Source organism: Nomascus leucogenys, chromosome 17 (genome assembly GCF_006542625.1).
Source record: "Nomascus leucogenys isolate Asia chromosome 17, Asia_NLE_v1, whole genome shotgun sequence".
Taxonomy (NCBI): domain Eukaryota; kingdom Metazoa; phylum Chordata; class Mammalia; order Primates; family Hylobatidae; genus Nomascus; species Nomascus leucogenys.
In genome coordinates, this window is record NC_044397.1 from 60277154 (window position 1) to 60304317 (window position 27164).

General features: G+C 51.8%; 1 protein-coding gene across 1 annotated transcript; it reads right to left on the reverse strand.

The window, feature by feature from the left end:
- Positions 1–806: 806 nt before the first annotated feature.
- RAMP3 (receptor activity modifying protein 3) lies at positions 807–26478 on the reverse strand. Its single transcript, XM_003268906.3, has 3 exons — positions 26359–26478; positions 7569–7701; positions 807–1900 (listed from the first exon to the last, which is right to left on the reverse strand). The coding sequence occupies exons 1-3, from the start codon at positions 26414–26416 to the stop codon at positions 1645–1647; spliced, it is 447 nt and encodes a 148-aa protein (XP_003268954.1). The 5' UTR covers positions 26417–26478; the 3' UTR covers positions 807–1644.
- Positions 26479–27164: the final 686 nt, after the last annotated feature.

The following is a 27164-nucleotide window of genomic DNA, read 5'->3' on the forward strand; positions in this document are numbered from 1 at the left end:
CACAGTCACCTCATCGGGCAAATGGTGCCCCATCTCAGAGATAGCTGGCCAAGGCTCAGGTGGTGGGGATCGCAACCTTTCATGCCCGGCCAAGGCTGCCCCAAGAACATGGAGTAGACTCAGATTCTGTCCCCTACACTGTGCCCCCAACGGGATCAGGCTCGGGCCACCCACCCAGACCTCTGGTCCAGTGGCATCCACCATGCAGGTCCCCAGTGCCAGAACCTGCCTGCCTGGGCATCGAAGGGAAGCTGGGCCTCTAAAGGCAGAGGAACTACCAGGGTCGTGCCTGCCTCCACTCACAGGGGTCCTGGGATTCAGCAAGAAGACGCTGTATCCAACAGCCCACATGCAAAAGATGCAGGTCCACAGAACTGGAGCCTGGACAAGGGCCTGGCCAGAGGCCTGGAGATAAAGCCCCTCCGCCTGCTCTAGGGACCCCCCAGGACCAGCATCTGCCCCCAGCCAGACCTGACCAGGGCCTCTCGGACCCCAGAAAACCCAGGCAGGGGTCCTAGCAAGCCCAAGGCAGCTGCAAAGGGAAAACAGAAGAGAGAGAAATCTTCCCCGTCATCCTCAAACCGATGGGTCAGGGGTGGGAAGTGCCCAAGGGGCTGCGAGTAGCTAGGCAAGGCCCTCCTCCTGTCAGGCCCCTCTCCTATTGCAACACTCTCTGAGCCCCCTGAGGGCTGACATTCTGGGATTCTGGAACCTCAGCTGTTCCCTATCTGTGCAATATGCACAGGGGACTCATCAGTCCCAAGAGATGCACCATCTCTCTGAATAACATGAAACAAAACAAGAAATTCCAGAAGTAAGGTAACTTTACTCAGATAAAACACAGATGGTAGCAGATAAAGGCCACAAGCTCATGGGATGCCATTCCAGAGGGCTCCTCGCCCACAGAGGGGCCCCTGTAGGAAGGAGGCCCAGGCCCCATCCGCACAGCAAGCCCTGGTGAGGGGCTCTAACACACCCCCACTCCAGCCTCTCGTCATGGACACAGCCCATAGTGGGCACAGCATCGTGATGGAATGGACTCTGCAGGCCATGCATGGCTCCTGGGAACCCCCAGCCCCTCCCTTCTCCTCCCAGCCTTTCCAGCTATCTTCCCACCAGGAGGGCTCGGAGGTCACAGCACGGAACGTCTTCCAAGAGCCCCTGCCTGTCTTTCTGCCTGGATGTAGGCAGGAGCTGGGGCTGGTGCAGGAGCCAGGGCGGGAACCAGAGATGGGGTCAAGCCAGGAGTCCTAGTCCAAGCAGGGCCTAGACTGCGGCTAAGGCTAGGCTGGATTCTGTGCTAAGAAATAGCATAGACACCTCCGGGCAGAGGCTCCGGCCCAGCCTGCGGAGCACAGGATGCAGCAGGTGATTTCTGTGCCCAGCACACAAGCTCTGGCCTTATCACATTTTCCTCCACTGGCCCTAGAACGAGCAAAGAGCTTGGGCGGATAGCCTGAGCCTCAGCCAGGGAGCAGGCTGGCCTCAAGGGAGCAGGTCAGTCCAGGAAGGGAGGGGTCTGCCCATGACCAGGTGGGGTGTGGCCACAGTAGCTGGAGATTGGCAGCACCCACCCGCTCTCCCATCCCCAGGGAACTTTCTTCCAGCTTGCCAGGTGTGACCCACTCCATCTCACCCGGACCCTCACAGCAGCGTGTCGGTGCGTTTGCTGCGCCACACCACCAGGCCAGCCATGGCGACAGTCAGAACGACGGGTATAACGATCAGAGGGATGAGAACTTCATCTGGGGGGTCCTCCAAGTGGACCCTGTCCACGGTGCAGTTGGAGAAGAACTGCCTGTGGATGCCAGTGATGAAGCCCTGGGCCAGGGGGTTGGGCCAGTAGCAGCCCACGATGTTGGCCTCCATCTCGGTGCAGTTGGTGAAACTCTCGTAGTACCTGCAAAAGCAGAGGAGGTGAAAGCCAGGCTCTCGCCATCTCCCCTCACACCTACCCTGACCTGAGGCCAGGAAGATGGGTGGGGTGGTTTGGGTACAGTCCCATTTGGCCACCTACTCACAGCCCAGCCTTGGAAAATCCCCATTCTGGCCACAGGGTCATCTGTGCCCATGACCCACTCCCTGTGTCCCCTGCCCACATTTGCATCACAATGACCATGACTTGCTGCCTTTGAGGCCATGAGCTCCCAGGATCCAGGGTCTCAGCCCAGCTTCCCTGGACCTCCAAGCACTACACAGGTCTGCCCAGAGTACACACCAAGCCATGCTTCTGCAGGGCCAAAGGGTGCCTGGATCAAGGCCACTTGAACCTGCAAAGCCTTCATCATCCAAGATACCCTAAGAGCCCAAGAGGAGGGCCTCTCTGAGGCCAAGGGCCAGCCACCTCCTAATCAAGTCAGCCTGCCCTCATGTGCCAGGTGGTGGCCAAGTGAGAGTCAGACCTATGAGCCCCAGTCCCTGCCTCTTCATCTCCTACTCAGAAGTTGCCTCCTTCGGCCCCATCTAGCAGGACATGTGGAGCCTCCTTCTGTGGGGCCCCCTGTCCATGAGATTAAAGATGGGAAGGGCACTCAGCAAACCACCCATGATGCTCCATGCCCGCCCAGCACAGGCTCTGGACAGTCCTCATGCTGACCAAGGGCTACAGCCACCAAGACCCAGAGGTCAACTCAGCATAACGGACTTCCCAGCCACCACCTGGTCCAATGGGCAGCCTGTGGAGGTGATGACCTCCCTGCCATTGGGGTCTGCAAGGCCTAGAGTGGCAGCCACTCATTCAGGATGTTCTAGACGAAGCTAGATGGACTCCTGCCCAGATGCCACCCCCTCTGTGCAGGGCTAGCACTTCCCCACGTCTGTGCTGCATGAGGACAGATGCAGGAGTGTGAAGGGTCCTGCCTTGGCTTCTCCATGGGAAAGTAGCCCATCTCCTCCTTCCTGCGCTGTCCCAGGAGGGAGCCACCGATCTGGCCCATCCACAGGAAAGAGCTGCTTCCTGCATGGAACATCATCTGGGTGTAGATTTCCCAAAGCATCAGAAAGGGGTAGGAAACAGGGACTCTGACCTACTCCACCCAGGGTTCTCCTGGTCTCCCAACCCCATGCCCCAGGAAGGGTCTGGGATGCCCAGGTACAGTCACTCAGCCCAGTTCCTGACTGATCCAAGGCTGGCTCTCAGCACCTTGAAATGTAGGTCAGACACACACCTGTGCCTTTCCAGATAGTGTCAGCAAAGAACAGCCAGAGCAAAAGGAACAGCCTCGAATCCAAGTACAGAGCTGTTGGCTCTCCTGGGCCTCAGCCACAATGCAGTGCCTGAGACATGCCCAGGCATTAGAGACACCTCAACAGCTAGGTCCATGGACAAACCCTCATCTCCCCTGACCTGCTTCTCCCACACGGCCTCAGATTTAGTGGCCCGCTGTCCACCCCAACCCCCCACCAGCTGATCCAGGAGCTGGGGAGCCGTCTAACAACACTCTGCAATAGCCTTCACCTTCAGAAGTTCCCAGCATCTATGTGTGTGATGAGAATCACATGCGGTAACCTCTGTGTCTCCAGTCATTCCACTGAACTGCTACCCAGGAATGCCACCCCCAACAACCATCCCCAGGGCTGAGATGAGTCAGACAGACCCTGGAGAAGACCCTCTGTGGACAGCGAGTCTACAGGGCAAGAGGAGTGATGTGCAGCCCCAGAACCGTCCCAAGAGGAGGTGAGGCAGGGCTGAAAGCCCCACTCCCAGCCAAAGCTAGGCCACATGGAGAAGCCCACGGAGCAGAGGTAATCCCAGAAGACAGCATGGAAAGTGGCTTCAGGCTCAGGTTGCAGAGCCAACATGGTAGGGCCTCTCCAACTCCAGCTCAGCCACTCACCATCTTTGTGATATGGGCCATGTCATTTATCCTCCCTGGACCTCAGTTTCCTCATCTGTAAGTGGGTTTAATAACACTTATCCAATCAGGTGGTTGAGAGAACCAAATGAGTTGAGGTCCATGTGGCCCAGCAAGTGCCTGGCACAGAGTAGGTCATGGAGTGAGCCCACCCCAGCTGTTAGGTTTGGGGCAGAGCTGAGCACAGCACCCATCTCTGTGGATCCACAAAATCTACATTTTTGTCACATATCTAGAGAGGTCCACATTCAGTGCTTCTCTAGAAAACCGGGAACTACTTATGATTTATTCATCCCCTGGATAATCTGGGGCCTCCCCACTCCTCCTTCAGTCAGGCTCCCCAGAGCACTCCCTCTAAAAAAGCTGCACCACAACCCAGGATGGGAAGGAGAGGAGCCCAGCAGGCTGGAAGCCGGGCAAACCCCCCAGTCAGACTCCCTCTCCCCCCACCCACCTCTGGGGTGTTTGCCCACCTTGCTTTGTTTCACCACCTGAGTGTGTGTTCCCAGGCAATATAGTGTTGCATTTGGAAATCCCATAGCAATGCTCCTTAACTGGGAGCAGAAGGAGCCCATTGTTGCTGTTGGAGGGAGGTTCCCAGGAGAGGACACGCTTTGGTTGCCCCGAGGGGCAATGAGACCCCTCCCCAGGGAAGGCCACAGGCAGGCCATGGGCGAGTTTGGGGAATAGGGTCTTCCCAGCCATGACTCCTGATGGGGCCGTCATGTGGACCAGTCCTATTGAGGGGAGCAAGCCACCTCTCCTCTAAGCTCACCAAGGCCCACCCTGCTTCAGTGGGGACCAAAGCAGAACGAACATTCAGGGGAAAGAGAGGGGTGTCCTTTGTTCTTGACTGAGCTGGGCTGCAGGGCTTGGGCAGGCAGTCGCCGTGTCAGATAAGCATCAGGTGCCCTCCACGTGGGCCAGGCTGCCTCCACCCGGGGCGTGCTGCCATGCTGGGGCACCGCCCTCCCTGGGGCTTCCCTCTCCTGCCTTGGATCTGCTCCCCAAATCTCACAGCTTCCTTTGTCGTGGTTTGCTCCACACCTTGGCGCACAGCCACCAGAGCTTGAGAAAGGTATGTGGGAATAAGATGCTGGAGGTGCCACATGTCTGACAGTATTTTCGTTTCTCCCTAATTAGTGGACAAATTGGCGGGAAATAGCACCCTAGCTGAGAAATCACAGTCCAAAATCCTCAGGTCATTGCATCCCATAGTCCTCGGTTTCCAGGACTGCGGTGGGGGAGCCTGAAGGCCTCTGATCCCCTCATCTCCAACCTGGAGCTCATTTTTTTCCTCCTTCTGGATAGGTGTAGAAGTTTTCCTTTGTTTCCACAGCTCTGATATTCCAGGGTCCATGTGGGACATTTTCCTCCCTTCTGCCAGTACTGGGCAAGCCCTCACCGGCTGCAAGCTTATGCCCTCAGCCCCTGGCAAGAGCCCTTTATCCCTCCATTCTCCTGTTCTCTTTCTAGAATTCCTACTATCTTGGTGTTATGCCTGGACTAACCACTGACCTCCTAATCATCTTCTCTCTCTCTATCTCTCCTATTCCTGGGAGATTTCCTCAACATCTCCCTTCCAACCTTTCTATTCCATTTCACTTCTATCGCGTCCTCCATTTCTAAAGCTCTTTCTTTGTTCTCACTGATCACATGAGAGATAGTTGTTTGCCCTCTGAAGATATCAGTCGTGACGTTTGGAGTTTTCTTCTTGGTGCATGGCCCCCGGGGTTGCTTGGTTCCATCTCTCTGGTCTCTGTCCTTCAGGGTCAGAGCCTTAGATCAGATTTCCAGGGACCCTGCTTGGACACTCGTGACTGGGAGTGGGGACTGAGAGCTGATGAGACACTGGGACCCTGCAGAAGAGCTTGTCCTCAGAGCTTCCAGGGGTTGGAGGGGGTCACTGCTTCTAGGCCCTTCCTCTTGGCTGGTCTCACTCCTCAGAAAGGACAGCTCCAATCCTACCCTAGACCACCCTCCTGGACCCAGTGGCAAAAGATAATGCATATCAGCCACTTTCTCCAGCCTCCCTCTCTGGGACACTGTGCCACGTTCTCAATTACGTGGGGAGGCCCAGAAACCCTGGTGTCACCAGCTCTAAGAATACACTTCTAGTGTCCAGCTGGGGCGGAGGAGGGCTCTGGACACCTCACTGCTAATCAGCCACTCTTGCCCCTCTCTTGGGAGCTGGTGCTACCGGCCAGGTCTCAGGAGGCCTCCACAATGTTAACCTGGCTGTTCCCAGCTCCCCTTTTCCAGCATCAGGTCTGACTTCACCAAGGGCACTCAGTCAGTGGCTCTTGCCCACTCACTCGCTGACTCCTAAATGCCCATTGGGTTGCCTCCACTCCTGTCCTCCCAAACCAGGGCTGGACGTCTCTATTTAGTCTATTTACCGAGGCTTTAGCAGGTTACAGAGAGGAGCGAGACCAGAAGCTATGAAGCTATGACCTCCTCTTCCCTGACTCCACCGCCACCCGTGGGTCCATTCCAGGCCTGTGTCCAGGCTCACTGAGGACCAGGAGGAGCCTGCAAAACCCTTTCATGAATCCCAGCACCCCTTCCCAGCAGACTCAGAATTCCATTCCACTTGGTTCAGCAAGCAGTTCCCCCACACAGTGGGGCTGCAGATGTGACAGCCTCAAGGAGCCCCCATCTGCTGGGCCACCAGAATGGCCAGGGCCATGGTCAGTGTCTCTACAGAAGGCAGGGGCTGGGGTGCTAACATGCAAAAGCATGAGGCCAGCACATTTTGGGTCTGGTAGCAGCCACCAGGGGGTGGCACAAGACTGCAAAGCCAGAGGTGGAGTGGGGTGGGGCAGAGGACTGTGAGGCCATGAGCAATTTTCAAGGAGGTAAGGAGATAAAAAACCTAAGAAGCTTCTAGAACAAAGGGCCCTCCCTTCACCACGAGGTGTGGTCCACAATTACACCTGGTATAAACCAATGGAACCCAATTCCTCTAAGTCCTCTGACCACTGAGGACAGACCCAGCCATGACTGGTGCTGTAAGAAAGACACACGTGACAATGTCCACCCAGCTCTAGCTGTAAGGAGAGGTGGAGCACCCTCCAGGCAAGGCATCCCCCAGGCCAGGACACCCCCTGGGGTAGGGCAGCACCCGCCCCTGGGAGAGTGCACCCCCCAGGCCAGGCCACCCGAAAACTGGACACTCCCCGGGCAGGGGACCTCCAGGCAGAGCACTCTGCAGACAGGGCACCCCCAGGCCAGGGAACCCCCGAACTGGACACTCCCAGGGCAGGGCACTAATCTGGATCAGGGGGAAAAGCAGGCATGGGGAAGATTCCCAAATAACAGAGGAAAGGGAGAAGCAGAGGCACAGTGTAGAATTGCTAGAACATCAGAGTGAGGATGCGGAATGGGGGATAGGAAGCTGGGAACCCGCTGTGGGTGTGGGGAGCACAAATGCCGTGGGCAGGGGCGGGGCATGGGCAGGGCCGTGAGTGATGTGCCAGTGGGATATGGGTGGAGTGGCCAGAGCCAAGAGCAGAGTGTGAATAGGAGCGTGGTTGGGGCCTTGGGCAAAGTGTGGGGCAGCACATAAAAGGGCTGTGGGCGGCCTACGGTGGGTTGTGGGTGGGGCATGGGTGAGGCCTTGGGTAGAGTGCGGTCAGGCTGTGGTCAGGCAGTGGTTGGGCAGTGGGCAGCGCTGTGGTCAGAGCAAATCCCATGCCCAGCAGTGGCACTCACACGATGAACTCGGACAGGTTGCACCACTTCCAGACGTCCACCTTGCCCATCATGTCTGCGAAAGCCTTCCCACACAGGGGCAGCCTCTCCAACATGCCTGTCTCGTTGCAGCCGCCGGCTCTGGGACACCCACCTGGAGAGGGGACAGCCATAAGAATTCCACTGCAGTTCACACTGGGGGTGCCAGAACAGGGGAGGCCCGAGGGGCCATAACTTGAGTACTCACTAGCAAGGCTCCGTTTGCAAGCCTGAGACCTTTCCAGCGGAGTCCTTCACCCTCCACCCTAACCTACCTGTCAGTGCAGAAAGGAGGCTCCACACAGGTACCTGTCCCCAAGACAGGACAAGTCCACCTTTTCACTTCACTGCCTCACAGGCAGTGACACAGGGAGGGATCAAGCAGTGAGACCCTGGGCCAAACTCCTTGGGAGGTGGTGAGAGGGTGTCAGGCAGATCAGGGCTGGCAAAGAGGCTCTAGTTCCAGCTTAGGAGTCCCAGGGCCTGGGAACATCCTGAGGACTCCAAGACCTGGGGACCATCCCATTGCCTGCAGGGGTGGCAGAGGAGGGCTCCAGGCCAGAGGAGGGCACCACCCCCTCCGGGTCAAAGCCCCCCTCCAATTCTGGGAAACCAGGAGCTGAGGCCACTGCAGGGATTCATGTTCCCAGCAATGGGAATGAGTCCTTTGGACTTTCTCGGGGTCTGACACAAGCTGCTTGTCCCAGGATTTCCCCACTGCCCTTCCCAACCTCTGCCCACCAAAACATTCCCTCCCCTTCCTCCTCACGCCTTTGCTCCACACATTTCCCCGTGGGGAGCATCCTCCCTCCCACTGAGCAATGCCCCCTGTCCTTCAGGGCCTGTCTCCACAGTCATCCCATTTCCAGATGACAGGACCTCCCTGCTCCTAAACTTCCCTCACCTGACCTCTGCTTTGGTGCTCATCATATACTCAAGACAGAGCCCAGGCATATGTGTCTGGTGTGTGTGTGTGTGTGTGCATGCACAGCCCTGCTGTCTGTGTCTTGGTGTGTGTGCATGTGTGTGTGTAGGTACACAGCCCTGCCATCTACATCTTAGTGTGTATATGTATGTATACATGTGCATGTGTGTACACAGCCCTGCCATCTACATCTTAGTGTGTATGTGTATGTATACATGTGCATGTGTGTACACAGCCCTGTAATCTGTGTTCCAGCGACCGGTGCTGGGCTAGAGGAAATACCACGAAGAAGCAGATAAGAAAATGGTTCCAGATTGACATAGGACAGACCTGGCTCACACCCACACTTCACTGGTTACCAGCTCAACCTCAGTTTCCCCATCCGCAAGATGAGGGATACAGGCCCCACCTCACAAGGAGGTTGAGTTGGCTAACTTAGGTCTGAAATGCTCAGTGCCACCTCTAGGAATGTATCATTCATTCATTCCCTCAATAAGTCTTGGCTGAATGACAGGGAAAGCAGTGAGCATTTCAGAGTCTGATCTTCTGTGCGCAGCTCACCCTGGGCACTGAGCAAGTGCTGAATAAGTCACTTTAATATGGAAATGGCACATTTAGACAGGACCACCTTCTGGTGCGATGACCTGCTCCACCAGACCACAGCACCCCAGACACTCCTCAAGAGGCATAGCCTGCTTAATCCTAACATTAGGGAAGACCCTGGGAGCCCCTTGGTTGAACAAGGGCCTGATGCCAGCAAAAGTGAGTGGCTTGCCTGAGGCCAAAGGAAGGCTGGAGGGGTCCAGATCCCAGGGTTAAGAGAACTGGCATGCTCAGCCCACCCCACCCCCCTGCAGCAGGACACCTGGAGCACATACGGAGGACAGGGGTTAACTGGAACCCCACAGAGGAGAACACAAAAGGGCTTGCCAGCTGTTCAGTGTCGTGGGTTCCCAGACTCAAGGCCTCTTCTTCCCTTTGTGACTGCCCAAACCTATACCTCAGTGCTGACAGCACTGAGAAGGGCCCTTGGGGGTCACAGCTGGTAAAGTTGGACAGGGGGCTCGCAGGTCCCAGCAGGTGGTCTGAGAAGCCTGTGTAGGCACTCGCATCTCCCCTTCTGTCCATGCAAGCTTCCCCAGGACCCAGGGCATCTTGAGGCCCCAGGGAACCCTGGGGATGGGAAGCACACAGGCTGTGGCTCAGTGGTCAGCCTGCTGCCATGTGTAAGCAGATGGCAAGGACACAGGCGGGGTGAAGTCACCACCATAGCCCCTGGACACAGGGTCAGTGACTGGCTCTCCCAGAACAGGTGTTTCAGGGCCTTCTGGCCACTCTGCATGGTTTCCAGCACCTGGAATGTCCCTGACCCCCACGTTCGTTTGTCTCATCAGCACAGCTGCAGGCCTGGCTTCTCTGAAAGGCCACACATCCCACTTAGGGCCCCAACCCCTGAGTGAGCCTCTGGGGTGCTCACCTCTCTTCACAGAAAGGCCATGTGCTCATTCTGTGTCTGTCCCATCCCCGCATGTAGCACAGGTCCCCCACATGGTCCCACAGGGCCTGCACATGGAGATGGTGGCTCAGTACCCACTGTCACGCCAGTGAAATTTATCCAAAGATTTAGCAAAACATGCTGGACCACCACTATCATGTGTTGCGGACTGTGTTGGATCCTTGGACAAGGGGAGATGGAGAGGGTGTGGTTCCTGTCTTCAGAGGACCTGCCATCTGGGGTCCAGGGGGCAAGAGGAAGACACAGGGATCTCAGTCCAACTAGGGGAGTGATTGAAGATAGAGCATATAATAGATGGGGCAGAACCCAGGACAGAGTGTCAGGAAGTCTCAGCAAGATGCACAGGCCATATAGGGACTGCGCGTACAGGCAGCCACAGACAGAAGGAGACCTGAGCTCCGATGTCAGTGGTGGGAACGGGGCATGACCAGGGCTGCATCAGGACCACTGAAGGGGATGCTGCAGTGGCTACAGGGGGCTAAAAAATGCACAGGGCCCATTGGGATCACCTAAGAGGACTTGAGCTGCCCGGGTAGCAGGAGGAGCGGGGAGCAAGATGGGTCCAGGTGCCCAAAGCAACATGGCTTCAGCAAATACCAGTCAATGGCCCAGAGATGGGCCAAGAACAGCAGCCAGTGTGGGGACAGTGCCCAGTCGCACACGTGAGGGCTTGCTGAGGCCATGGGAGTCAGGAGGTCTCTGAGGACCCAGCCTGTACTTTCCCTGGCCCCTAGGCCCCTGTCATCTGTCCCAGGCTTCACAGCGGCCCCCAAGGGCACTATAACACCCACTACACAGATGGAGAGGCTGATGCCCAGAAAGATTAAGTGTCTCCCAGGGTCACACAGCTTTGGGGTAGTCATCTGTGCATGCCAGGCCTGCTGTCTTCACCCACAGTACTCAAGACCCTCCTGGCTCACTCCTCCAGCCAAAGCACAGTGCTCCCCATCCCGTCTGCTCTCACTGGGCCTTGTCCATTTCCTCAGCTGGGAGTGCCCACTCCCATCTCCCTAGGAGGAAATCCACAGCCCCCACCAACACCCCCACCTCACCCCCCTCCTTGGCGACTGGGCCCCACTGCGCCCCTGCTGTTGAGGCTCTGCTATGTGTGTCTGCCCTCCTCCCAGCTCAAGCCTGGTGTCAGGAGGTCCACAGCAGCATTTGTGCCATGAATGCGAGGACCCCAGGACGGTAGCAGTTGAAGAAGTGTGAGCTGTGGGCAAAGTTGCTGACAGTCCCCAAGGGAAAGCAGGTGCCCTGGACAATCAGCTCTGCTCCTCGCGGTCCTCCCCACACTATCAGAAGTGGCAGAAGCCTACAGAGGCTACAGGGAAAGCTACAGGTTTCCCCCAGTGGGCAGTCAGCTCCATGCTGGGGTTTCCTCCATTTCCCAAAGTCCATCAGGGCTCACTGGGCACTGGGAAACTTGGATGTAAAAACCACTGCCCACCACCTCCTGTTCAGCTGTCCACAGACACAGCTGGGACCTTCATAGGGAGAAGCCCACTTGGTCCCCACAGCCACCTCAAGGCATGTGTCCTTCCTTCCATAAAAGCAGTATTAGAGAGGCCACATCCTTCACCCAAAATCCCAGTTTGTTAGCGGCAGCCTGGACAATAGCCCAGGGTCCTGACACCTGGGCACCACCCACAGCTTCTGATGGGCACCGCCTGCAGCTATAGTGTGGATTTTGTAAAAGCCTTATACAAGCCTCACTATATCCTTGTAGAGAAGATAAGCAGACATACTTCCATGTCCAGTCATATGGCAGATGTCTGGACAAACTTTCTACTGAAAACAACTGAAAGCCTGGATAAAATATAAACCATACATTCATAAAATCATCAAGAAGCTGACAAGATGGCAAGAAATTATCAAGCTAAAGACTAGATGGAGTGGAACCCAGAGGGCCATGGATTTGTTGCCCTGGAGGCGTCTTCCCAGCCTGGAAAACTGGGGGCGGATAAAGGCCAAGATGACAAGTCTAATGAAAGGCCCCGTAAACTGACAATCAGAGGTAGGTGAACCAGAAATAACTCTTCACCCTCATCCAAGTAGGAGGAATGGGACCAGCCACTGAGCAGGGAGGGGGGTCCCTCTCTGAGAGGTCATAAGCACAAGCTGACCTTCTTGTGGATTCACAGCCCAAATTCACATGACCTGGATGGACCCAGGGAAACCCCAAGTTTAAACTGATCATCATGGACAGGCCCCCGCAGGAGCAAATAAACCCAAACCCTCTCTAGAGGGAGGCACCATCATTGCAGCCCTCAGAAAGCTGCCATAATTAACTTCCCAAGGAAAATGAGCAGCTCACAATCAAAAATCAACTAAGTATAACCTCAATAGAATGACCCAACAAGGTGAAACCCTGTCTCTACTAAAAATACAAAAATTAGCCAGTCGAGGAAGCATGCACCTGTGGTCCCAGCTACTCGGGAAGCTGAGGTATGAGAATCGCTTGAACCAAGGAGGCAGAGGTTGCAGTGAGCCAAGATCGTGCCACTGCACTCTAGCCTGGGTGACAGAGTTAGACTCTGTTGAAAGAAAAGAAAAGAAACCCAACAAGGGGATACAGCCTTCGGGGATGGTGGTGTGAGAAGCTCATCCTAAGGGCACACATCAAATGAAGAAGGTTATTCAAGAAAATCTACCACATATCAGGAAGAATAGTGAGAATCTGTGACATTTGAGCTACAACCTGCTCCCACTCCACACCCCAGCTCTGGTTGTAGAGCCTCTCTCTACTCCAGTGGGTGCAACCACAAGTGGAGGTTCTCTCTACCCCAGCTCCCAGTCCTGGGCTACAGTTTCATCCTGGGACAAGCAGGCATGTCCCTCCCAGCTCCATGTTGTAGGAGGTCTCTTCATTTTGGGCAGATGAGGACTAGAGGACTGAGGCTCGCTGCCCCTCCCAGTCCCCACTTCTAAGGTAGAGGTTCTGCGCTAGGCATGGCAGGCCAAGAGTACTGGGGCCCCAACCACCCCACCCCAGCTCACGGGTAGGATGGAGGCTCCACACTGGGAGGAGCAAAGCCAAAATCAGGTACTACAGTCTCCCTCATGGGTGCCTGCTTGTGGGGCAGAGATGTCATTCTGGTGGAAGCAGGCCACTGTCCTATCTCCAAGTCCAATGCAGTGCCAGGTCCTGCACAGGGGAAGAGGCAGGCTGTAAGAAGAGACAGATATTTCCATAGCTCTTGCAGAAGGGACTGACTATATTTGGAACAGGACAGAAGTCCATGCCTGAGGGTGTTATCAAAAACAATGGAGGCAGGCATGGCATCCCACACCTGTAATCCCATCACTTTGGGAGGCTGAGGTGGAAGGATTGCTCAAACCCAGGAGTTTGAGGCTACAGTGAGCCATCATCATGCCACTGCACTACAGCCTGGGTGACAGAGCAATACCTTGTCTCAAAAAATAATAACAATAAATAAAATAATTTTTTATTAGACTAAAATAATTTTTTAAAAAAAATCAAAAAAGACATGAGACTTTATTAAAGCCTGAATAGATTTTAAAGGATTATATAAATGTCCTCTGACCACAGTGGAATAAAATTAGAAATCAAACATAGGGCTGAGCGTGGTGGCTCACACCTGTAATCCCAGCACTTTCGGAGGCCGAGGTGGGCAGGTCACCTGAGATCCAGAGTTCCAGACCAACCTGGACAACATGGCAAAACCCCATCTCTACTAAAAATACAAACATTAGCAGGGCACGGTGGTGCACACCTGTAGACCCAGCTACTCAGGAGGCTGAGGCAGGAGAATCGCTTGAACCCAGGAGGCAGAGGTTGCAGTGAGCCGAGATTGTGCCATTGCACTCCAGCTTAGGCGACAGAGCAAGACTCCATCTCAAAAATAAATACATAAAAAATAAAATAAAATAAAAAGAATAAAGAAAAAAGATCTCAAATCAATTACCTAGCCTTCCACCCTAAGGCACCAGGCAAAGAAGATCAAACTAAGCTTAAAGACAGCAGAAGAAAGGAAGAAATTAAGATTAGAGGAGAAATTAATGAACTACAAAGTAGAAAAAAATCAACAAAATCAAAAGCTCATTAAAAACATAAAAAAGCTTTTAAAGGATCAACAAATTGACAAACCTTTAACTAGACTTACCAGGAAGAAAAGAGAGAGACTCAAATTACTAAATCAGGGATGAAAGAGGAGACATCACTACATCACTACCTGTGTTAGAGAAATAAAAAAGCTTATATGCAAATACTATTAACTGCTATATGCCAACAAATTAGATAATGTCAATAAAACGGACAAATTCCTAGTAAGACATTGTTATGGAATGAATTGTGTCTCCCCTAAAAAAGATATATTGAAGTCCTAACCCCTAGTACACCTCAGATTCTGACCTTATTTGGAAATAGGGTCTCAACAGAGGTAATCAAGTTAAAACTAGGTCATTTGGGTAGACCTAATCCAACATGACTGGTATATTCTTATAAAAAGGAGAAATATGGACACAGAAAAAGACACACACAGAAACAAGATGACGTGAAGACATTCAGGGAGAAGACAACAGTGTGAAGATGGAGGCAGAGATGGGAGTGATGCTACTACAAGCCAAGGAACGCCTGGGGCCACCAGAAGTTCGGGAAAGCCTGGAAAGGAGTGCCCAGCACCTGGGTTCTTCTGGCCTCCAGAACAGGTTTTAAGTCACCCAGATCATGGTACTTTGTTACAACCTAGGAAACTATTAAAGACATAAACTACTGAAATTGGTTCAAGAAGACATCAAAAATCTGAATAGGTCTATACTAAGTAAAGAGATTGAATTCTTAATTTTAAAATTTCTCCCAAAGATAATCCCAGGTATAGATGGCTTCTCTGGCAAATTCTACCAAACACTGAAAGAAGAATTAACAGAAATCATTTGCAAACTCTTCCAGAAAATAGAACAAGCAGCACTTCCCCATCTTCCAACTCATTCTCTGAAGCCAGTATAATCTTGACAGCAAAACCAAAAACATCATAAGAAAAGAAATCTATAGGCCAATATTGCTTCTGAATATATATGTAAAAACCTTCAATACTAGCAAACTTAATCCAGCAACATATAAAAAGGATTATACACCATGACCAAGAAGGTTTTATCTCAGGAATGCAAGGGTGGTTCAACATAAGAACGTCAATTCATGTAATATATCACATTAATAAATGAAGGGGGGTAACCACATGATCATCTCAATTGATGCAGAAAAAGCATTTGACAAAATCCAATGTCTTTTCATGATTAAAAAACACTCAATATATTAGGAATGGAATGGAATGGAATTTCCTCAACATGATAATGACCATATATGAAATGCCCAGAGTTAACATAACCAATGATGAAAGACAAAGCTATCCTTTAAGATCAGGAACAAAACAAGGATGCCTGGTTTCACCACTTCTATTCAACATAAGTACTGGAAGTTCTAGCCAGAGCAATTAAGCAAGAAGTGAAATAAAAGGCATCCAAGTTAGATAGGAAGAAGTAAAACTATCTCTATTCACAGATGACACGATTTTATACGTAGAAAATCTAAAAGAATCAACATACAGACACACACACACAGAGAGAGACTGTTACAGGTAATAAACTAACTCAGCAAAGTTGCAGGGTACAAAATTAACCCAAAAAAATAAGTTGTATTTCTGTGCACTAGCAATGAATAATCCAAAAAGGAAACAAAGAAAACAATTCCAATTCCAATACAATCAAAAATAATAAAATTCTTAGTAACAAGTATAATTAAAAAGTACAAAACTTGTACTCTGAAAAGTATAAAACATTGTTGAAAGAATTTTTTTTTTTCCTTTTTTGGAAACAGAGTCTCACTCTGTCACCCAAGCTGGAGTACAGTGGTGCCATTTCGGCTCACTGGAACCTCTGCCTCCCAGGTTCAAGGGATTCTCATGCCTCACTCAGCCTCCTGAGTAGTTGGGATTACAGGCACCTGCCACCATGCCCAGCTAATTTTTTGTATTTTTAGTAGAGACAGGGTTTCACCATGTAGGCCAGGCTGGTCTCGAACTCCTGACCTCAGGTGATCCACCAGCCTCGGCCTCCCAAAGTGCTGGGATTACAGGCATGAACCACCATGCCAGGCCTATTGAAAGAAATTTTAAAAGACCTACATAAATAGAAAGACATCCTATGTTAACACATTGGAACACTTAATTGTTAAGATATCAGTACTACCTAAAGTGATATACAAACTCAATGCAATCCCTATCAAAATCGCAGCTGGCCCACTGCAGTAATTGATGAGCTGAACCTAAAGTTTCTATGGAAAAGCGAGGGACACAAAATAGCCAAAACAATCATGAGAAAGAACAAAGTTGGCCAGGCGCTGTGGCTCACGCCTGTAATCCCAGCACTTTGGGAGGCCAAGGCGGGTGGATCACCTGAGGTCGGGAGTTGGAGACCAGCCTGATCAACAGGGTGAAACCCCGTCTCTACTAAAAATACAAAATTAGCCGGGCGTGGTGGTGCATGCCTGTAATCCCAGCTACTCGGGAGGTTGAGGCAGGAGAATCGCTTGAACCCGGGAGGCGGAGGTTGCGGTGGGCCGAGATCGCGCCATTGCACTCCAGCCTGCGCAACAAGAGTGAAACTCCGTCTCAAAAAAAAAAAAAAAAAAGAACAAAGTTGTAGGACTCACACATCCCAATCTTACAACTTACAACATGGCAACAGTAATCAAGATAGCATGGTACTGGCATAAGTTTAGATAAATAGACCAATGGAATAGAATTCAGAGTCCAGGAATACACCCTCACACTTATGATAAATTGATTTTCTACAAAAGTACCAAGACAATTCACCAGAGAAAGAATACTCTTTTCAACAAATGGTACTGGGACAACTGGATATACACTTGCAAAAGAATAAAGTCGGACCCTTCTCACCTCATACACGAAAATTAACTCAAAATGGATCACAGGCCGGGTGCCGTGGCTCACGCCTGTAATCCCAGCACTTTGGGAGGCCGTGGCAGGCGGATCACGAGGTCAGGAGATCGAGACCTTCCTGGCTAACACGGTGAAACCCCGTCTCTACTAAAAGTACAAAAAATTAGCCGGGCGTGGTAGCGGGCACCTGTAGTCCCAGCTACTCGGGAGGCTGAGGCAGGAGAATGGCGTGAACCCAGGAGGCGGAGCTTGCAGTGAGCCGAGATCCGTACCACTGCACTCCAGCCTGGGCAACAATGCAAGACTCTGTCTCAAAAAAAAAAAAAAAATGGAACACAGACCTACATTATCCCTTTATTATAAAACTAAATTAGCTTTATTATAAAGCTAAATTATGAAACTCTTAGATTACCCAGCTATTCGGGAGGCTGAGGCACAAGAATCGCTTGAACCTGGGAGGCCGAGGTTGCAGTGAGCTGAGATTGTGCCACTGCACTCCAGTCTGGGCAACAAAGCAAGCCTCTGTCTCAAAAAATAAATAAATAAAAATATAAATAAATAAAACTTTAAGAAAAATACAGGAGAAAATCTTTGTGCCCTTGTGTGAGAAAAAGCCTTCTTATACATGACACCAAAAACCCAAGAAACAAAAGAAAAATAGATAAATTAGACACATCAAATTTTAAAACTTCTGTACTTCAAAGGATAGCATCAAGAGAGTGAAAAGACAACCCACAGAGTGAAAGAAAATATATGCAAGACGTATATCTAATAAACGACTTGTATCCAGGTTACACAAAGAATTCTTACAACTCCATAATAAAGGGAAAAACCAATTAAAAATGGGCAAAGGATATGAATAGTCATTTCTACAAAAATATATATAAATGATCAATAAGCACATGAAAAGATAATCAACATCATCAACCATCAGGGAAATGCAAATCAAACCACAATCAGATACCACTCACACCCACCAGAATGGCTATCATCAAAAAGGCAGTCAGACGTGATAGCACACACTTGTAACCCCACACATTTGGGAGGTTGAAGTGGGAGGATGGCTTGAGGAGTCTGGGGTTGCAGTGAGCTATGATTGCACCACTGCACTCCAGACTGGGCAACAGAATGAGACCCTGTCTCGAAAAAAAAAAAAGTGTTAGTGAGGACATGCAGAAATTGGAACCTTTATATACTACTGCTGATTGGAATGTAAAATGAAGCAGCCACGTTGGAAACTAGTCTAGCAGTTTCTCAAAATGTTAAACATAGAGTTACCATATGACTACACAGTTCCACTCCTAAATTTATACCGCACATGTTCACACACAAATTTTTCCAAGAAGGTTCGTAAAGGCATTATTCATAATAGCCAAAAGACAAAACAATGTCCATCAGCTGATGAATGGCTAGAATGTGGTATATCCGTGCAATAGAATATTCTTTGTACATAAAAGAGTGAAGTGCTAAAACATACCACTATATGAATGAACCTTAAAAACATTCTGCTGTGAGAGAAGCCAGTCACAAAATCTCACATATTATATGATGCCATTTACACTAAATGTGCAGAATAAGCAAATCTAGAGACAGAAAACATATTAGTGATTCCTTAAGGCTAAGGGGATTGGAGGAAATAGGGAGTGACTGCTAATGGGTAGGAGGTTTATTTTTGTGGTGACAACAACGTTCCATAATTGATTATGGTGATGGTTGCAAAATTCTAGGAATGTACTAAAAAATATCGATGTATACTTAAAATGGGTGAATTGTGTGGCGTGTGAATTATATCTCAATAATGCTGCCTTTTTAAGGCACAATAAAAACTTTTTCAAACATACAAAAGGTGAAAGGAAATATCACCTACACACCCAAACCATAAGTAATGTTTAGGAAAGCCTATCAGAAGCCAATATGGGCCTATGCAAAGGAATGGAGGACATCAGAAATTTTAACTATGTAAGTAAATATATAGAATTTTTCTCAATGTTTAAATTCTGTAAAAGATAATAATCATGTGTTGTGATATTTATAACTTTGATTTAAGTAAAATGTATGACAGCAATGGCATAAAGTTCAGGAGGGGAGAAATGGAAGGTTCTTAGGCTATCTATGAATCAGTGTAATGTCACCTGAAGACAGATTGATAAGTTAAAGATGTATACCATAAACCCTGAACCAACCACTAGAGTAACAAAACAAAACAAAAAAAGAATTACATCCAATTAACAAGGATGGAGGAGGAGAAGAAGGGCAAGAGGAAGAAGAAATGGAGTAATAATAATAAATACTAAGTCCAAAAGAAGGCAGGAAAGGAGAAAAGGGAGGAAAAGAATTGATGGTACAATGGTAGATTTAAATCTAACCATATCAACAATCAGATTGAAAGTAAATGGTCTAAGCACTTCAACTAAGAAGCAAAGATTGTCAAATAAGAACAAAAAGTAAGGTCCAACAGTAGGCTGCCAACAGGAATCCAACTTTAAATGAAAAGACTCAAATAGGTTCAAAATAAAAGAGTGGGAAAAGACACATCTTGCTACCACTAATCAAAAGAAAGATGGAGTGGCTATATTAATATCAGACAAAGTATGTTTTGGAGCAAAAAATATTACTAGAGATAAAGAGGGTCTTTTCAATACAATAAAGGACTCAGTTCATCAAGATGACATAGCAATCCTAAATATGTATGCACCTAATAACAGCATCAGAACACACAAGGCAAAAACAGAACTACAAGAAGAAAATGACAAATCCACAATTTCTCAATTACAATTGGAGAATTCTTTTTTTCTTTTTTCTTTCGAGACAAGGTCTCACTCTGTCACCGAGGCTGGAGTACAGTGGTGCGATCATGACTCACTGCAGCCTTCACTGCCTGGGCTTGAGCAATCCTCCCACCCCAGCCTCCCGAGTAGCTGGGACCACAGGCATGTGCCACCACACTCAGCTAGTTTTTTTTGTTATTTGTAGAGACAAGATCTCATATTACCCAGGCTAGACTCCAGCGATCCTCTCGCCTTGGCCTCCCAAAGTGCTGGAATTACAGGCATGAGCCACCACACCCAGCAGATAATTGGAGAATACTCCTCTCTCAATAATTCACAGAACAAGTAGATAAACATCAGGAAGCTATTAGAAAACATGAACAGAGGAGGAACAGAGGCGTCCAGGGCACAGGGAGGAGCACAGTGGAGCTGGGTATACTGTGTGTGGAGGGGTGGGGTACACACCATTGTGGGCACAAAGTAAAGAAGAAGTGACTTTGGAAAGGTAGACCCAGGGCAAGGTTGGAGCAGGATGTACAGGTCTTCAGAGTTTATTTAAAGTCTAATAGAAAGGCAGAAGTGGGTTTTCAGCCACAGTACTCTCCCACTTAACTCAAATAGGCCCTCTGAGCTTTCACATCATGGAATCCTGGGCAAGCACCAGCCAAGACTGAAGCTGGCATCCCTTCAAGAGAAGCCTGTACCATCACTGCAGGAAGGGAAGCCCATGTCCTTCTGAAGCTTGACCGTGCCACCCTCCAGATGCCCCACTGGCATGCAGCCAGAAGGCAGAGACCTCATCCCGTTTAGTTCCTGATTTGCTGTGTGACTCCAAGCAGGGCCCTTCACCTTTCTGGGCCTTTGTCTCCCCGTCTGTAAAAAAGAGTGATTCTGAATCTGTGTGTTTTCATTGGTTAATAATTGTGTACCTACAAAATCTCTGTCAAGGTTAGCCTCCATCGGGCCCCAACTTCCTATTCCCACCACTGCTGACCCCAGCCTCCAGCTTGCCCCACCCATGAGCTGCTGCTCCAGGGCCCTCTGGCTGCTGGCAGCACCTGCCCCTCCTCCTCCACAATCAGACTGTCCCCCATCACCACAGCCTCCTTCCTGGACACCAGCAGCTCCCATTTCTGTGTGTCCCAAGCTGTTGACCCCAGGTTCTCTTGTAGCGCAGCTCTAGACTCTGAAGTGCTTAGAAGGAACCAATAAGTAATAAGAGACTCAAAAGTGAAGCCATTCTTCTATAAGGCTGGTAGGGACCACCATTCATGAACCCACCCAGAAAACCCTGAGGCTTGGGGGCTGTATCCCTAGTTCCTCTGGGCACTGTCATCTTTCAGGGCAGCCACCAGAGATAGGACAGACCCAGCAGAGTCAACTGCACAATAGGCTCATCCAGGCCACAGCCCAGGCCTATTGCATGGGAGCCTCTGGGGTGTGAAACCAAGAATTCGTGTTTGTTAAAACCTCCAAGTGATTCGGACGTGGGGTCAAGGCTGAGACTGAGAGATGGAAAGTAATGTGTCTCCACTCAGATGTGCAGGCCATCACCTGAAGACCTCAAGCAATGTAGATTCCAGTTCAGCAGGCTTGGAGGCCAAAGCACTCATCTCTGCAAGCTCCAGGCAAGCCCCTTCTGCAGGTCCGAGGACCACACTCCAAGGAGTAAGGGCATGGGGGATGGAAGAGCAGCAAGCAGGAGCCAGAAGGCTCTAGGTGCTCACCTCAGCTTTGCCCCTGACCCTGACACTCACTCATTTGCCCCTCTGAGCCTCAATGTCCCCATTCAGAAACAGAACCAGTGGCACCTACCTGGCAGACCCTTGCCCCATTTCTCTTTCCCTTCAGCCAGGCTCTCCACCTCCCTCAGTACTGACCAGTGCTCCCTGAATGCCCTGTTCTAAGTGTGGCCCAACCCACCAAGCCCTACAACAGCCAGACAGGGCAGGTACTTAAAGACTGAAACCCTGTGGCAGGGTGGGTCAGCTGCCCGCTCAATTAGACAAGTCAGGGGAGTAAAGGTTCAAAGCCAGGCCACCTGCCCACAGAGCTATCTCCAGGTGGCATGTCACCATTGCCTCAGACTGACACCCTCACTCCAATTCCCACCCTTGGTCTGCCAAGCAGGGCTGCGTCCAAGGCTCACTTCCTTGCCCTGAGGGCTCCTGGCTGGAGTGGCCCCACTTGGCCCGGGTCCCCGATCCCCACCTTCCTTTCCTTCTCTCCCAGTGGGCACTTCCAAGCCCCATGCCAAGCCTGGGCTCTGCAAAAGATTCTGGAGTACAGGTCGGCATTGATCCTGGGAAGGGCCTGAAAAACATCATGCCTCCTTCACCACCTCCCTCAGTTTAGAGATGGGGCGATGAAGGCCCAAAAGAAAGCAACTTTCCTAAGGCCTCCCTCTGCCACCCTGCTCAACTGCACCTGCCTGCAGGCGAAAAGACAGCCCTGGCATAAGTGACCAAGGGGTGCAAGCCCCAGGGACCACATGCAGCCACACGAAGACTAAGGCGGCCTGTGCACCTTCACCCTAAAGCTGCCCCTGCCTTGGACTCTGAAGGTTCACCTAGCTGCTCTCCACATCCAGCTCCTGTCCTCAACCCTGGGTCTGGCGTCATTCCCTAACAGATTCTCTCAGCACCCTTGGGTGGGTCTCCTGAGCTCTGCCCACCATCCCAATGGACACGAGACAGGCTAGCCCCACCCTGTCCCTCCTGGCCAGTGCCCACACCTGCAGCCTGGTCCACCTGGACTCCTAGGTCTAAATCTGAACCCCTAGACCTGGACCCCTTGGCCTGGTGCCCCCAAGCCTGCTCTGACTGTCACCTATCAGACCACCGAGACCCAGCCCAGTTCTTCTTCCTCCTCCGCCTCCCCCTCCTTCCCCTTCTTCCTCTCTTCCTCCTTCCCCTGCCCTCTTTACCCTCATCCCCCTCCCCTGTTTCCTCTCCTCTCCTTCCTTTCTCCTAGTCCTGGAAGTCAGAATGAATCTGAACCACTGCCTTCTCCTCCCCAGCCCATTCCTAGGAGGTGTTTGCCGCAGCCAGCCCAAGCCATGGCTGTTCCTACAGCCCACCTTCCTACACAGGGCCTGTGTCTGCCACATTTTCACATTAACCATGATGCTCTGAAACACAGCTCTGGGACAAGGTCCTGATAAGTATCCATTACCCTCAGGCAACTATTATTCTCCCTGAGCCCCTGATCTCTCTCACTGAGCCAGGCAAAGATAGCATCAATTCCCCACCACCCCCAGTGCCAGGGCATTGCCCAGCCCCTCCCCCATGGCTCTACAAATACCCACCCAGGTGGCACAGCTATCTAAAGAGGAGGGGTCCCTGACAACATGCCCCTCCCTGAATCTCTGCATGCCCCAAATCTCTACATACTCCAGAATCTCCATATGCCCCATCGCAAGGACCTGGCCCAGGCAGATTGTAAATGTGCCTTTGAGGACCACATGCCATCCTCAGGCAGGTGTTCTGGGATAACTTCTCTGTCCACGGAGGTGCTATGAGGATGCCTGTGACAGCACCAGCCCTGGGCCTGCACAAGGCAGGCACCCTGAGAAACAAAGTGCCCTCCCCAGGGAGCTCACTTCTAGTGCACATGAGGCTTGAGCGGCTCCCAGCAAAACCTGACAACCCACCCAATGTTAGAACAATGGTGTAAAGACAGATTCCTGGCAACAGCACAAAAGAGGGCCATTGCCAATCAAGCTACTGGCTGCATTAGTAAAGGACGCAGGAACTGAATCAAAATAGAAATCCATTTTGGTTGGTTTCATTGGGAAACAAAGAACATGCCGGCCTGTGTTTCTTTTGTCTCAGGGACTTCCAGACGCCACCAAGAGATGATAAACAGCCAAACAGATGCATTTCCGCAAGAAAGGGCTTTTGTGGCTAGTCATTTGGAAATGAAACACAGGCGCTCTCCCTCTCCTTGACAGAAAGAGCATCGACCAGACTGGCAAGTGGCTGCCATGGGCCACGGTCAGTCGACCTTGGGAGGCTGTGGATTCTGGGCAGTTCTGCCCCTGGTCTCTATGGTTGGGCAACTTCCTCTCTACCCTCCAGACTTCTGTTTCCTTATGAAGAGTAGGTAAGAGCATGGAGGTCAGATAACCTCCAAGGAACCTCCAGGGCCAAAAATCTATGGGCCTCTTCTTGGCCAATCACCACCTTCAAGTCTTTTTTTTTTTTTAGGCAGTCTCGCTTTGTCACCAGGCTGGAGTACAATGGCGCGGATCTCGGCTCACTGCAATCTCCGCCTCCCAGGTTCAAGCGATTCCCCTGCCTCAGCCTCCCGAGTAGCTGAGACTACAGGTATGCCCCACCACACCCGGCTAATTTTTTGTATTTTTAGGAGAGACGGAGTTTCACCATGTTGGCCAGGATGGTCTAGATCTCCTGACCTCAAGATCTGCCTGCCTTGGCCTCCCAAAGTGCTGGGATTACAGGCGTGAGCCACCGAGCCCGGCCGGCCACCTCCAAGTCTTTAATTCACCAGAGTTACTGCTATCCAGCCACGGCCTTTGGGCCCACTTGATTCAGTAGAATCAATGTGACCACAGGTAACATGGTAGCAGGACATCATTTAATGATAAAAATGGTGGTACCATGTTCATATGCTTGCACACACAGACACACACACTATGGTGCTCCATCTTTGGGTGCTGTGAGTGAGCCTCATGAGGCCCAGTGCAGTCACTGGTGGGTGCCTTCCCATACCTCCCCTTGTTTAAGCATGAACCCTTCCACCCCACAATCCCATGCCCAACACAGGGCGATACGGACTAAACTGAATGGAATCAAACTGACAGTCTCAGCGGCCCTTTAAAGGTTGCTATTCTTACATCTACATTGCAGCTGGGAAACTGAGGCCAGTGAGTGCCTTATGATCTTGGGATCATGATCAGGATTTTCACCCAGACCAGAAGAGTCCAGTCAAGAGCTGGGCACCACAGCAAAGCATCCTGCTGAGTAGACACCTGCTGGACTTCGCATCCCCACAGCCCCGCACAGCATCAAATGCTTTCTGGAAAAAGGCCTGGAATTCTCAAAGAAGCCCCAGAGGCCAGCACCCTCCCTGCTGGTCCTCCTGAGCCAGTCCTCACTCAAGAGTAACCCACCCGGCTCCTTCCTTCCAGACACAGCAGCATCCAGGGCAGATGTGGGCTCCAGTCCCGGATACCTCTGACACATCAGTCTGGGACCATGAGCAAGTTTTACCTCTCTCTGAATCTCACTCTGGCCAGTCGAACACTGGGAGGGTCTGCTGAGAAGCTGGGCCTGGTCCCTATTCTGGCGAGGGAGCGTGAACCCATGTCCCATTGGAGGGGGACAGTCAGGACCAACACAACAGGACAAAGAAGTGGCCCTCAGGAACTGGGTCCACGAGAGACAGGATTATTAAGAGGGGGGATTCTGTGCAGGCGGAAGCCTGTGGTCCTTCTCAGTTCCATACTGGAGATGGTCAGGAAAGCCTCAGCTTCTCCCAGAATGAATTCAGAGGACCTTCCTTCCACTATAGCGACCAAGATCTCCACCTAAGGGGCGCTCACTGGGATTTTGCTGAAACCCCAAATCAGCATGCTCCTGATTTCAGAAGCTGCCATGCACCTTTGCACTTCAACACAAAATCCACCACATCCTAGGCTCCAGCCCTGGAACACCAAATGCAGCCACACATGTTCTGCACACCAAGACCTCTTCAATGGAAGGAAAATGACCACTGAGTTTGGTCCACCCTTTTCCCACCTCCCTTACCAAATCCCAAATCATCAAAACAGGCCCAACTCTGCATCTTACAGCCAGGGAAGCTGGGGACCACCAGGCCAGGTGGTCCATCACCAGTGCCCCCCCAGAACTGGCCAGGCTCAGTCATCGCTTAGTGGACCCCAGCCCTCAGCAAGCACTCTTCCCCAACAGCCCTTACACACATTCTCTCTCTCTCTCTTTTACTTTTTCTTGGATAATTTCTTTAGCAAGGTACTTCAAAACAAGCTTTTAGTTTAATCTATTTCCATTTTGTGAGCAATGGTTCTTCCTAGAGTCCTGATTCCTTGCCGAAGAAGGCATTAGGAGAGGATGGCTCAGAGAGTCGCCCCGCTTCCCTCTCAGCCAGTTCCAGGACACACACAGGCGTCCACACACTGAAGGGCCCTGGGAGGACCAGCTACCCAGTCCGGAGTCCACCCGCCCAAGCCCCTGTGAGTGGTGGGCAGGCACTCAATGCCAGGACAGGGAGCTCACTACCTTACAGACAGACCACCCTGGGGGGTAAGGAGGAAGGAGCCAGACTTGGTCCGCCTCCTCTCGCCCACCCTGAGGCGACCCCAGAACCGGGGCGTGGGGGGACATCACAACTGGGAGGAGCGGGGGCTGCTGGACCCCGCCGTCGGAAGACCCCGGAGGGGGCCCTGTGCCTCCCTTGCCCGCCAGAGTCCTTCGCCTTCAGCTTCTCCCGGGTGGAACCCTCCCGCAGAGCCTGGGGATCCCGCCAGGGTCACTGTGCGCCCCTCCCGAGCTCCGGGGCAAGGGAAGGACCCCGTCGCAGGTGCGGGAAGGCGCGGGTCCACGCGGGTCCTGTGAACCCCGAGGAGTGGGGGCTCCGCGGGTGCGGGCCGACCCGCCCTTACCGCAGAGCAGCAGCAGCAGCGGGAGAAGTTGCGGGCGCCGCCGCGCTCCAGTCTCCATGGCTGGCCGGCCGCAGCTGGGTCACGCTCCGTCCCGCTGGGGGCGCGGCTGGGGGACGCCCGGATAGGGTTGGGGTGGGGCGGGGCCTCGGTCCTCCCTCAGGCCGCGCCCCCCAGACCACGCCTCCGGCCGTGCCCCGTTGCCTCCAAATGTGGGGTGCAGGCCCTGCAGGCGCGCCAGGTGGGAGGGACCGGGGCGGCTGGAGTCTGGGCTGGAATCTCAGCGGGGTGAGAGTGGGGCGCGGGCTGGGTTTCCAGCTGGGGACAAGCTGGGGTAAGGTGGGGTGCCGACTGATGATGGGCTCTGAGGGCGGGGCTGGGGTGCTGAGCTGCAAAGGAGCGTTTTTGGAGCAGATTGTAGGGGAAGACTGGGAGATAAGCTGGGGTGAGGGTGGAGGCAGGCTGATGGTGGGCTGGGATGCAGGCTGGAGGGACTTGGGGAACTTCCGTCCAGGCTGGGGGGCAGAGGGTGGGGGTAGGCCGGGGAGGGAGCTGAGGTGAGGATGAAGCGCGGGCTGATGATGGCCTAGAGGAGGTTGGGGGTAGACTGGAGGAAGGTGGACCTGGGGGTGGGCTAGGTGTGCCCTGGCCGAAAGTAGACCAGAGTCCAGAGCTGCCCCCAGGCAGGGAGGGGACCTTTGAGCAGAGACACATCTAGGAGTCAGGTCTCCAAGGGTCAGGAAAGTGCATGAAGGAGGTTGGAGTGTGTGTGTGTGTGTGTGTGTGTGTGGTGTTCATGGAGTATGTGT

Bases quoted from the DNA above. Each gene is read 5' to 3' on its own strand.
- RAMP3 (XM_003268906.3), bottom strand. From the start codon at position 26,416: ATGGAGACTGGAGCGCGGCGGCGCCCGCAACTTCTCCCGCTGCTGCTG. The intron at 7,702-26,358 runs GTAAGGGCGGGT...TCCCCTCTCCAG, and splicing joins GCTGCTGCTGCTGCTCTGCG to GTGGGTGTCCCAGAGCCGGC. The intron at 1,901-7,568 runs GTGAGTGCCACT...CTGCTTTTGCAG, and splicing joins AACCTGTCCGAGTTCATCGT to GTACTACGAGAGTTTCACCA.